This window comes from Mustela nigripes, chromosome 13, assembly GCF_022355385.1.
Source record: "Mustela nigripes isolate SB6536 chromosome 13, MUSNIG.SB6536, whole genome shotgun sequence".
NCBI lineage: Eukaryota > Metazoa > Chordata > Mammalia > Carnivora > Mustelidae > Mustela > Mustela nigripes.
This window is the reverse complement of record NC_081569.1, coordinates 61,186,874-61,199,935: the sequence shown is the minus strand read 5'-3', so window position 1 is coordinate 61,199,935 and position 13,062 is coordinate 61,186,874. Positions and strand designations below refer to the sequence as shown.

Below are 13,062 nucleotides of genomic sequence, written 5' to 3'. Positions count from 1 at the left end.
CAGAGGCGCCTGGGTGGCTCAGTGGGTTAAAGCCTCTGCCTTCAGCTCAGGTCATGATCCCAGAGTCCTGGGATCGAGCCCCACATCGGGCTCTCTGCTCAGCAGGGAGCCTGCTTCCTCCTCTCTCTCTGCCTGCCTCTCTGCCTACTTGTGATCTCTGTCTGTTAAATAAATAAATAAAATCTTTTAAAAAAAAAAAAGAAGAAGAAGCAGCTTAAAATCAACTAAGAACAATCTGGTCCATAGATAATCAAGTACCAAGTTATATGGTTCACTTGATAGGAATAGATCACAGAAGGATCATTAGTGAAAGTTGTTGCATTTTATATGTGAAGTGTTAAAAGCCTACATTAGATTTGGTTAGGGCAATAGAAATGAAGAAGAAAGAATAAATTTAAAAGTTTTTAAAGGATAAAACTTGATAATGACCTCATTCCTTTTTGGGGAGAGTAATATTATCAAAGGAGGATAGAAGTTAGGAGCAGGACGTTTGAGGCAGGGTGAGAACAAAAAATTCAAATGGAAATGATCCCTAACTGGTTGATAAGCCCCAGAGAGGATAGACCTTGACAGAGAGATTTCAGAATCTCTGCAGACATGGGAATTTTGAATTCTTATGAGGGCTGGGCCCTTTTTGGTTTGGCCACACACCTAGAATGCAGTGCTTCTGAGATCTCAAAAGAAAGCCAGGGTTGGTTCTCTGTGCCTGGCCCTGAACTCCCACCAGCCTGTCTCCCGAGCACCTAAGGTGGTTGGAGTCATTGCTGAGCCCTGGACACTCCCAGCTGCTGCTTTGTGCTTAGCTTCTGGGAGTTTCACCACTTGTGTGCACCTGAAGTTCCTTTTTATTTTATTTTATTTTATTTATTTATTTATTTATAGACTCTCTTTTTTTTTTTTTTTAACATATTCTCCACGCAATCTCTACATAGGGCTTGAACTCATGACCCCAAGATTAAGAGTAGCATGCTCCACCTCCTGAACCAGCCAGGCACACCCCTCACCCCCAAAGATCCTTTTTAGAAGTTTTTGAGAAGTGGGAGAATTTAGGAGCAAGACTGGTATGGGGATGAGGGAAGTAAGTCTAAGATCTGAGGTTAAGGAATGTTTGGGAATTTAGGATGTGACCATGCCATTCTGACTGATGTAAAAGACTTCTCTAGTTCACTAAATGATGTGATGATAGATGACATAGAACGAGAAATCAGAAGAAACTGAGAATAACAGAAAGGTAGAGAATGAGAGACTCTTAGCAAAATTAGACCTCAGTAAGTAATTCTCAGTGGAGAAATTTGGAAATGTGACTAATTGATTGCAAAATTTTTGATGAGAAAAAAATCAGGGAAAGGGTTTCTGGGTCTAAGGCATGGAAGATATGTTAGAATGTGGGAAAAAAAAGTTGATCATTTGTTATCATTAATGTAAGGGAAGTGAGAGAAGGCATAAAAAGAGAATCAAGTACTAATTATGATCAGATACTGTAGTTTAAAGTTAGAAATGTGTTTATAATGCAAGAGTTTGCTGTGCCCCCACTGGATTGGGGGAGGAGGGAGTCTTGGACACAAAGAGAGTTGGAATGAGAATGGCAGAGGTTGTGAAGTTAAAGACAGGGATGGGGTATGAGACTTAAGTACAGATAATAGAATTAGAGAATTCGTATCAAGGTAGTGATTTGGGTTAGTTGATTTTGACATTTACCAGCTGAGTTTCCTTTACTTCATATAATGGTGGCTTATTTTTCAGAACAATAAACGACTTGAAATCTTCGAATGCCATGGCCCTCGGGCTGTTAGCTGTCTTGCCACAGCACAGGAAGGCGCCCGAAAGCTGCTCGTTGTTGGGTCTTATGACTGTACCATTAGTGTTCGTGATGCACGGAATGGACTCCTCCTCAGAACTCTGGAGGGCCACAGCAAAACCATTCTTTGCATGAAGGCAAGTACAGGGCAAGAGAAGAGGAGTGGGTTGTCTGTCACCCATAGAAGGGTTTGAGTGGCAATTCCCTTGTTGTCTAATGTCTTGTTTAGAGCACATCATCTTGAAAAGAGCAATGATATTACAGTGCTTGCGTCACTGTACTGTATTTTAATGTATTAACAGAGAGGTGTATTTTATTATAGAATGTACATATACTTTAAAGCTCTCTTGGCTATTTCACAATCATTCTGAGGAGGCAGCAAACCCAATAATACGTTGTCGATTCATCCCAGTACCTGGTGGTAGGACAGAAGTTTCACTTTAGAAAATTTGAGGAACTTACTGTTTTGTCCCTAGTTCATGCTCATTTCAAAGTAGGTTATAAATTAGAATTCAACAATGTGCTTTACAGGTTACAGAGAAAGCTCAGACCCTTATACCAAATCTAACTCAATGAATTTTTTTCTTTAAGGTGGTGAATGACCTTGTGTTCAGTGGCTCCAGCGATCAGTCAGTCCATGCCCATAACATTCATGTAAGTTGTGTTGATGTAAAGAAATCTTTAATGGAATGATGGTGAAAGCTTGAAGGATTCCTCAGACCTCCTGCAGTTCAAATGAAAGCCCTTTTTCTAGTGAAAAGCTTAATAACAGTCTGTACCTGCATGAGCTCTTGGAAGGTAGTGAGCAATCTGGAAATTCTGACCCGATCAACATTTTTAATGGGGGACAGATTCAAAGTTTATGTAAGGTTTAGTTTGTTTCATTTGAACTTGAGATAAATTGAGCAGCTGAGGCTCCAAGAAAGTGTGTATGTTATGTAGTTTAAAATAGAACAAATAAAAACATCCAAGAGACTCTGCTCGGGTCCTAGAGGCAGCTGTGTGGAGCTCAGTGCCTGGCTATAAACCTGGGGACAGTGCAGCCTCAGGGACTTGTCCAGGTGCAGTGGGATGAGAAAAATGGAAATACGTCAACACCTACAAAATACACGCAGATAGAGTTGTGGGCCTTCCCTTTCTGTGACACCAGCTTCTCTCCGTCAGGGTACATTTCGTATATGTTGTATACCTGTATTGTGATAAATGCTTGTGTGAGTACTTCAGCTGTTAAAATTAGTTCAGCTCCCTTACGTATAAGTAGCTTCGGAATTATGACTTAGGGAATAATGGAACCCGAAATCTCAAAAGTCGAAAGGAATCTTGAAAATCAATCTAGTGACTTGTCTCTTTTTGGATGCAGACTGGTGAGCTCGTGCGGATCTATAAAGGTCACAATCATGCAGTGACTGTGGTGAATATCCTAGGAAAAGTGATGGTGACTGCTTGCCTGGATAAATTTGTTCGTGTCTATGAATTACAGGTAGAATTTAGATCTACTCTTTTGCTTCAACAATTTGGGGAGAAGATCTGCCTGGGTTAGGTGTTAAATTTTTTTTTAAATATAGTAAGGTTGAGGGTGGGCCCAGAAATCTGCACTTTTTCAGAAGACCTCTAGATAATGAAGTAGATGGTCCGTGGGCTATACTTTCAGAAAAATACTCCGAGGCTTGTGGTGAGGCTCAGGTCCCTACCGGAGGGTTACAGGCTGCAGCGGTAGTCTCTAAAGCTTGCCTAGTGCTCCCCGTGTGCAGTTTCAGGTTGGAGACTTTGACACGACACAGAAATTACGTTTCTGTGAAATTGCTCCCGGTGCCCCACATAGTGCCTCGGGTATGGTTTTAATCCTGCCAGAGGCCTCCGGGGATTATGCTTATTAAACACAGTATATGAATAACCTTAATTATCTTTCTGTTTTGTTCCTCCACCTAAGTCCCATGATCGACTGCAAGTTTATGGAGGACACAAAGACATGATTATGTGTATGACCATCCATAAAAGTATGGTGAGTATTATTAGCCATGTCACATATTGCTTTAAAATATGTTCACTAAAAACTACAAACTGATGATAATGTTCCTCTCTATCACTCCCAAAGATGATATCTGTTTCTGATATGCCTCATTATTGAATCCTTTATCTTTTGGTGTAGTATCACTGAGAAGTAACCCAGTGACATTGTTGAATATTCTCTTTGCTATATTGATAAGTGAAAATAATTACAATAAAAATCTGATACCCCCATGAAAGAGAAAATAAGTTTAAGACCTGTCCCCTAAAAATTGAGTGGTGCTTTTTCCAGAGCCATTACGATCCGAACATAACATTGGAATGGAGTCAGGAGACCTGGCCAGTATGGCGAAACGAAAGCAGTCAAAAGTAGAAGCTAATTCACTCAACCCTGCTAAACCTCAATTTATTTTATTTTTAAATTATGGGGTTGAAGCAGAGTGGATGTTTATCAGATTCTGATTAGTAGCACCTCTTATAGCGATGGAATGCAGCTGGCTCCCGTGTAATGCGTAGTATAGCGTGCCGTGCTCAGGGGCCTGGGGTCCTGGGGCCTCCAGCCCTGCACTGCTGCTCTCAGCTGGGCTCTCAGCAGTGGCTCTCTAAGAAGCAGAGCTTCACAGTACCTGCGCTAGAACATACTTAGCCATGGTAGGACTCAGGGCTGGCCTTGGTTTTGGTTTGTGTTTTCTTACAGCCGGCACAAAGAGCTTTTGACACATATTTTGAGGATGTTTAGTTATTGATTTTTTTGTGTGTTTTGTTTTGGTCTAATACGAGAAACCACTTTTTCCAGATTTATACTGGCTGTTACGATGGCAGTATTCAAGCTGTGAGGCTGAATCTGATGCAGAATTACCGTTGTTGGGTAAGGAGTGAAACTGTTCTCCTAGCAAGACTTAGGAGTTGCTTAATGCTAGGCTAATTTATAGATCGTCATTAGCATCAATTAAGCACTTTTATATTTGAGCATCTACTTTTTGCCTCCCACTGGAGGACAAGGAAGCTTATTTTTATTGTTTTATTTTTTATTTTTAAAAATGATTTATTTATTTTAGATGGAGGAGGAGAGAGAGAGAGCACGAGAGCGAGCATGAATGGGAGAGGAAGAGAGAGAGAGGGAGAGAGAATCAAGCAGACTCCACACTGAGCATGTAGCTTGACATGTGGCTTGATCTCACCACCCTGAGATCACAACCTGAGCCAAAACCATGAGTCGGATGCTTACCCAACTACGCCACCCAGATTCCCCAAGGAAACTTATTTTTTAAAGCTATACATAAAATGTTTCCATACTTCTTTCATGAATAATATAAGATTAGATATGAAGTATGGCTACATATTATCCCTTCAGAGGTCCTCTCTCTGGTGATTTTTGCTTGTTTTATTATAAATCAGTACATTTTTACAAAAATATCACTTGTTACAGAAGTACAGTTGACCCTTGAACAGTGTAGGGGCTTAGGGGTACCAAACCCTGTGCAGTTGAAAATCCACATATAACTTTTGACTCCCTAAAACTTACCTGCTAATAGCCTCCTCTTGATCAGAAGCCTTACCGATAACACATATTTTGTATGTTATATGTCCTATATACTGTTTCCTCACATTATGGTAAGCTAGAAGAAAGAAGGTGTTACTAAGATTTAAGAAGCGGTGCCTGGCTTCTTGACATGTGACTTGATTACGGGGTCATGAGTTTGAGTTCCATGTTGGGCCTGGAGCTTACTTAAATAAGTAAATAAAATCATAAGGGAATGAAGATAATTTACAGTACTGTACTATATTTACTGAAAAAAGTTCACATGTAAGTGGACCCGTGCATTTCTTTTTTAATTTTTTCAATTTATTTATTTTCAGAAAAACAGTATTCATTATTTTTTCACCACACCCAGTGCTCCATGCAATCCGTGCCTCTATAATACCCATCACCTGGTACCCCAACCTCCCACACCCCCGCCACTTCAATCCCCTCAGACTGTTTTTCAGAGTCCATAGTCTCTCATGGTTCACCTCCCCTTCCAGTTTACCCCAACCCCTTCTCCTCTCTAACACCCCTTGTCCTCCATGCTATTTGTTATGCTCCACAAATAAATGAAACCATATGATAATTGACTCTCTCTGCTTGACTTATTTCACTCAGCATAATCTCTTCCAGTCCCGTCCATGTTGCTACAAAAGTTGGGTATTCGTCCTTTCTGATGGAGGCATAATACTCCATAGTGTATATGGACCGTGCATTTTGAGACCATGTTGTTCAAGGGCCAACTGTATGTGAAATAAAACGTGGAAGTGCTTATTTTTGTGACCTGCCCACTATCCTATACTCATGTATTCATGGTTTGGTTTGCTTTTTGGTTTTCTCAGTGAAGGACACAAAATATAGTACAGCAGGATCTAGAATACAGAGGGTTAATTCACCTACAGAAATGGAGAAAATACCATCTGGTTTTAAGGGTGGAGGGATGGAATAGTGCTGCAGGAAAAATCAAATTTGCATTATTTTATAGAAATGAACCTGTTAGAATTGTAGGGTTTAAGATAAGCAAGCCTTGAGGGGAAAAAACCAAGACAAAGAGTCTTGATGCTTTCTGACTAACAAGTGAAATTGAGAATTGAGTCACATTTTTAGTAAAGTAGGAATTTAAAAAAAAAAAGAGAGAGAGAGAGGCGCCTGGGTGGATCTGTTGATTAAGCATCCAGCTCTTGGTTTCAGCTCAGGTCATGATGTCAGGGTCATGAGATTGAGCCCCAAGTTGGACACCATGCTCAGTGGGAAGTTGGCTTGAGATTCTTTCCCTCTGCCTCTCCTCTCTCCCTCTCCCCACTTGCATGCTAAATGAATGAATAAATAAATAAATAAAATCTGTAAAAAGTAAAAACAAAGATTGTGATTCAAGTGATAAAGATTCTCTGTAAAGTCAGTCTTCCAGGGTGTAGTTTTCTTTGTCAGACATATTTATTTTCAAGTTCACGAGTCAGCAGTTCTCAGAAATTGTGAAACTGAAGCCCCTTCAGTATTATAGAGAACTCTTTGCCCTTTTTTTTTTTTTTTTTAAGATTTTATTTATTTATGTAGAAAGCAAGCAGTGGGGGAGAGGTGAGGGTGGGGAGGAAAGAGAGAATTTCAAGCAGACTCCCGGCTGAGCATGGAGCCTGACTCAGGGCTCCATCTCATGATCCTGAAATTGTGACCTGAGCTGAAATCAAGAGTCAGATGCTTAACTGATTGAGCCACCCAGCAACCCCCTTTTTATAATAAATGGACTAGGGAACACATTTTATGATGGCAAGATAAAAAAATAAAGTGGCTTAAACTGAATTTTATGGTAACATGTCCGTCAATATTTGCTAACCTTTTCCTCTAACAATGTGGCTATCTGGGTGCCTCACCTTCTCAGTAGAGCAAAGTGTTGAGACTTTCCAGTCACCTCAGAATATTGGTGATTGATGTGGGTGCCTCCAGCTTTGTTATATTTTCTAGCCAAGAATTAAAGAATAAGGGGCTTGCTTTTTGCTTCTGCAGTCCGTACAGGATACAAGCGAGGACTGCTCTAATTGTGATTGCATGGTTCCTGTACTTGTTCTGCTTACCCTTTCATTGCCTTTCTCCCTAGTGGCACGGCTGCTCTCTGATATTTGGTGTTGTGGATCATTTGAAACAACATTTGCTCACTGACCATACAAATCCAAACTTTCAAACTCTGAAATGTCGCTGGAAGAACTGTGATGCTTTCTTCACTGCAAGGAAAGGATCCAAACAGGTACGTGAGTGGGACCAGAGGCCTACCTGGGGTCATTGGACTCCTCAGAGCAGGCAGACCTTTAGGCCTTATTAGAATGTTCAGAATTGGAATAAATAGAGTTTAGGGATTTTCCTTTTTATTATTATTCAGAGATTTGGGGAATAGCTTAATGAGGTTTCAAATGATGAATTAGGTAGTCCTTTTGAGAGTTTTTGAGAAAGAGCCTTAAGAGAATGTTTTTAAATGTTTCTAATCTAATAACTGGACCTGGAGGATTATTACAATATTTTTGTGTGAGATAAGAACTGATCGTTAAGTGCACAGTTTCATATAAATCGCCTTCCATGTATGGATCTTAGAATGTACCCGGGAAGCTCTCCTTGGCTTGAATTTTCTCTTGTCTTACTACCAGCTTTTCTCTCACAGGCCCTTTTCCCTTTATTCCTAGGACGCTGCGGGACACATTGAACGACATGCTGAGGATGACAGCAAAATTGATTCGTGAAGTTTTTTGCCTCCCATGTTGGGAAGTTATTGTTTGAACTAATTTTACTTTGGCCCTTCTCAGAGGCCACAGTCTTCCCTTCCCCAGAGAAGCAGGGAGGGAGAAAATGGTTACTAGCCAGGCTTACCACTAGTGTAAGTCTGGGCAGCTCTATGGGATGATAGGTACACTTTAAGTTCTTACTGGAGGTTTGTCAGATTTAAACAGATTTTAAGGAACCATACTTCTCTGGGACAGCATGGAACGTAGTAATCTGTGCTACTAGTATTCTCCAGATGTTGATTAAAGATACAGATCTTAATTCGATGCCCGGTCTGACCCTAATCATATCTATTTTTTTATTGCTTTTAGTTTGTGATTTTTAGTTTATGTTCTTATGATGGTTTAAACCGTAGTCCAGCTTTTACGTACAAGTTTGTGCAAATGCTAGATTTTTAGGATCACTTTTAATTTTTTTAGTTCTAATAACTGGGTATTTAAATTAGAAGCAACTAGTTGCCTTTCTTAACAATTATGTGCAGTGTGTTTCACTATTCTCTTGCCTTGTAGATGGACAGAGCTGGCTTTATATGCCAAAGGGACACACAGTAGATTTTCAACAGCTAGAGTGACTGCTCTGCTGATTATATTTTAGGAATTCAGCAAATCACATAATGACAGGTCCTCACTGACAGCATTTCCTATCAGACATCTATGCACATTTGGCTGGGAGTGCTCAGTTCAGGAAAGTACACAGACCTAACATCTACCTTACAATGTTGCTGTTAGGCCCCGGGCGCACACGGTGTAGGTATTGTCAGGCTGTTTGGACTGGAGTGTAGCCTTTATTTCCCTCTCCAGTTTCTGACTCTAGGCCTGTTGTGGGTGTGAAACCCCTTAGTTTGCTCCATTGCCAAACCCTCTCCGTTCCGCTCTCTGGCTGTGCCTAGACTCTTGGCAGCCATCACATACTTCCTCTAGGCTCCCAGAGTGCTTATCCCCCACCTACAGCACCCAAGATGGGGGAGTTAAGATAAAGCATCTGCATACAGTCTTTAGGATCTCAAGCAGCTTTTTAGAAACTGATTTCTGAAACTGGAGTCTTGCCTTCACCTCCCTTCTAGCTGGCAAAGAAGAGTAGAGTATGAGGAAGGTAAAGACTCCAATTTTCCACTGAGAACAGCCAAGTTAACACAGCCTAGTGAGACTGCTTTTGGAATTTCTCTGGACTCTTGAGAGAAGCTGTAGAAGTGTTGCTTTCTAGCCTTTTGTTTCTGGATTCTCAAAACCATGAAAAAGTCTCCAGAGAGCTAGAAGAAGGGAAAAGAGCCCAGTGCCACATATGAGACTTGGGGATGTGATACATACTGTTTTCTGGGATTGCCGAGCACACAGGTTTCTCCAGCCCTGTTTGTGTGCACACATCTACTCACAGCTCTTCACCTGGGCTCTGGGGCTGGGGACTTCACCCAGCTTCATGAGGGATTTCAGGAGGGTATGATAGTGAATGCAAGACTAAATATGTGTTCTTTTTTTCCAGGGAAGGCTCTAGCGGTTCTTACTGGAACCATAAACAAGAACTAATCTAGGAGGTACTACCAAATAATGAATGGCCCCACAGACTATTTACTTCTATCCTTATGAACAGGAAAACTTTTTTTTTTTGACCGCACTATTGATGGTTGCATGATACTTGAGAGAGAACAGAGGGAAGATTCTCTTACATAAAATGTATCTGTGCTATTTCTTTATGAGATTCAGAAGCTTTCTTACCTCTCCTTCCCATTTCTTATAAGGATGACCAGAGCAGTCAGGCTGTTGTGTGGATTTGGGAAGGGTGATTTCCCAGGAAGGCGTATTGGAATTTATTACTAATCCTGGTGTTTTACTCAGGTCTGTAGTGATGCCGCGTTCCATGGTGACTGGGCAGTGTGCTATGAAAGTCTTCCATGCTCTGTTGCATGGGTGCCCTTCTGTCCTGCCCGAGGACATGTCTGAAAAGAGGAGAGTGGTGGAGCTTTGGTACAGCAGGAAGGGGTTATGTGAAGTGCTGGGCAATCGTGGGGAAGGTATGAGCAGATTGACAGAATCAGTAACAACTGATTTGGGTTTAATTTTGGTAGAATTGTGCACAGTCTTTCTGCCTTTGTGTGTGCAGCTGTGACTGTTCCTTGTATGTGTGTATGGGTGTGGGTACCTATATTTGTAATACTTTTCCTCATTTCACAAACTTTTTTTTTTGAAGCCATGGTAATACCGTCTTTCTTTCAAGAAATTGTAAAATTCTTCTAACCCCAGGTTGGTGTGTTATCCTAAATGCACGGTTCTAGCTGTCTATTTAGAAATAAAGGCACCATAAGCATCTTGGCTGCTTATGGTTGTGTTATTGCTTTTAAGAGTCTTGAAAGTTACACAGAACTTAGGCTGCTTTCTGTCTTTAACAATGTCTTAACTGATTCTAGCCTTCTGTCTTCCCTTAGAGAAGAGCTGTGGCTCAGCTTTTTGTGTTGACTTGGTGTTTAGTACTTAATGAAGGAAGGGAAATGTTCCATGACCTGATAAAACCCACCTCGTTTCTTATAAGGGGTTGGGGGCCATTATGAGAATGTTATCTTTAGTTGCCTGTGTCTACTTTGAATGGCTGGAAGCCAAGAAAACCATAGTATCCGTCCGTTGGTGTGCATATGCTAGTATTTTAATGACAGTTTACGGCAAACTATCAATCACTTCAAGTTTTTTCCTAAAGTTTTTAATCAGGTTCAGAATGTGTTTTAACACACTCCTCTGCTGAGTGATAAAGCAGTTAAACACATAAGAGCAAAGAATTATCTCCACCTGATGTTACTTGAATTTGAGGGAATGCCATTGCTACTACACTCCTGCTTTTGTGGGGGAAACTGTTTTCCTGCCTCAGAAGTTAGCAGTTGAGTGTTTAGCTCCTGACCTACCTATGATGTATAGGCAATATTATTGCTGTTTAAGTGATCATTTGCCTAACAGGGGCTTTTTGGTTTTGGTTTTGGGGTAGATAATATAGTAGATACCTTTAGTGACTAGGTATGTGGATGGTATGGTGGGAGTAGATGTACAACACTTAGTGGAATGGCATGATATATTTTATGGAAGAGAATTCACTGGAGGGGAGATCACAGTATATTGTGAAGTGGGATTTAAACAGCACATACCCTCTGGTTTGTGCAAACAACTATAATTTGTATACGCTGACTTACAAATTTTGTTTCTGCTACCAAAAGGAGAGCTCCTAGAACTGTTACGAAGGCCATGCCTGCCACATTGGGAAAACTGTGGTTTCATCCCTGCCCCAAATCATCATGATCTTCAGGATTTCAGAGTGACTGATAGGGTAGAAGCTATGGTGGAGGTGATTTGGGCTATACTGAGTTCCATGTGTAAGTGGATATGAAGTCCTTGTATAAACCAGACATAGTGCTTATTAGACAATAATCTCTAACCTCACCTCCAGACTACAGCTGCTGGGTCACATGGCAACTAAAGTTTCCTAGATTTGCTTTACAGTTGAAGGTAGTAGCCCAGTTGAATTGGTGGGGGAGGAAGTCAAGGAGGAAAGGCTGTTGAAGAGCTTTTCTCCTGCTTAAAAGAAATATATGCCCTAGAGCTGCTCCAGTACCCTTGGTATCTGAATTTTTTTATATATTGAATATGGATTCGAAGAATGAAATCAGATGACATTTGACTGCAAAAATGTTTATAAGCAAATAGCTTAGCCTTCTTACATTTTGGTATAAAGCTGTGAACTTCATAACTTTGTAAAGCAAGATATAAAGCAAATTCAAGAGGATAATAAAGTACTTTTACTAATTGTTTACTTTTGCTACCTTATCTGCATATTAATAGCCAACCTTTTTTTCTCCATGTCGTGATAGACTGCAAGAAGGAAATTGGGTGGAAGGCACGAGATGGCTATAGATATACCACACACCATGGTCCGGATAAGTTTGGCAAACAGCTACATTTAAGGATTTGTCCAAGGTCATAAGACTGTTAATTAGTTAGTGAAGGAACTAGGATTAAAACTACATCTTTGGGGTTCAAGATGGCTATGTAAGAAGATCTTGAATTCACCTCCTCCACAGAAAACAAATTTACGGCTATATAAGGAATAATTTTTCTCTGCAGATGACCTGGGAACTAGATTAACAGCACCTCCACAGCAAAAGAGAAAAGAGATGCATTGAGACAGGTAGGAGAGGCAGAGACTCAGTCTCCCTCTGGATCCTACCTGAGGTACGATGACCCACTATCAGGAAGGGATCCCATAAATACAGAGCTTTTTATCGAAGAGTGAAGTGGATATGCCCGCACTTCAGGCATCCAGACCCTTGTGTCTGGAACCAGAAAGACAAGCTCCCAAAACACATGTTTTTTTAAAAAATCAACAAGGGGAACCATAAGTTCAGGGGAACCATAGAACTGTAGAGAACAAAGAACCTGCTCGTAAAGGGCTCACACGCCCATGCATGCATCCTGAAATCCATTGCAAAAATAATTTGAAAAGTACCTAGACTACAACTGAGGGAGAGACCCATTTGCTAATCCTAATGTGGCTGTAGGACACTTCTCAACTGCAGTGACTTTCTCTGGGAACGGAAGCACTGGCTGGTGCCATTTTTGCAATCTCATTCTAACTAGCTGGTAACAGAGCTGGTGGGCACCATGTTTGGGGCCCTCCCTTTAGCCTGCCAGCACTGGTAAGCATCCTTCTTGTCCCGCTGAACCTATGCAAGCAGCCATACCACAACTGGGCCAAGTGAGTATATTGCATCTGGGCTGGGCATGTTCCATGTCCACCCTCCCCTCCTTGCAGCAGTTGTGCCACAACCAGATGGACTCAATAGATAGGTATAGAACATTCCATTCAAGCAGCAGAATACATATTCTTATCAAGTGCATGTGGAACAATTTCCAGCGTAGGTGAGCTGGGCCACAAAACAAGTTTCAATAAATTCACTATTGAAGTCATATCAAGCATCTTCTCCAACTACAGT

General features: G+C 41.0%; 1 protein-coding gene across 2 annotated transcripts in view; it reads left to right on the top strand.

Moving 5' to 3' along the window:
* The window catches only part of ZNF106 (zinc finger protein 106), a 70,414-nt gene extending 58,532 nt beyond the window's left edge, over positions 1–11,882 (top strand). For both annotated transcript variants that reach the window (XM_059372622.1, XM_059372621.1), the window contains exons 16-22: positions 1,744–1,935; positions 2,390–2,452; positions 3,159–3,278; positions 3,729–3,800; positions 4,602–4,673; positions 7,423–7,569; positions 8,000–11,882. In XM_059372622.1, coding sequence (XP_059228605.1) covers positions 1,744–1,935; positions 2,390–2,452; positions 3,159–3,278; positions 3,729–3,800; positions 4,602–4,673; positions 7,423–7,569; positions 8,000–8,056 — 723 coding nt within the window. In that variant the 3' untranslated portion in view covers positions 8,057–11,882. The remainder of the gene's footprint in view (positions 1–1,743; positions 1,936–2,389; positions 2,453–3,158; positions 3,279–3,728; positions 3,801–4,601; positions 4,674–7,422; positions 7,570–7,999) is intronic.
* Positions 11,883–13,062: the final 1,180 nt, after the last annotated feature.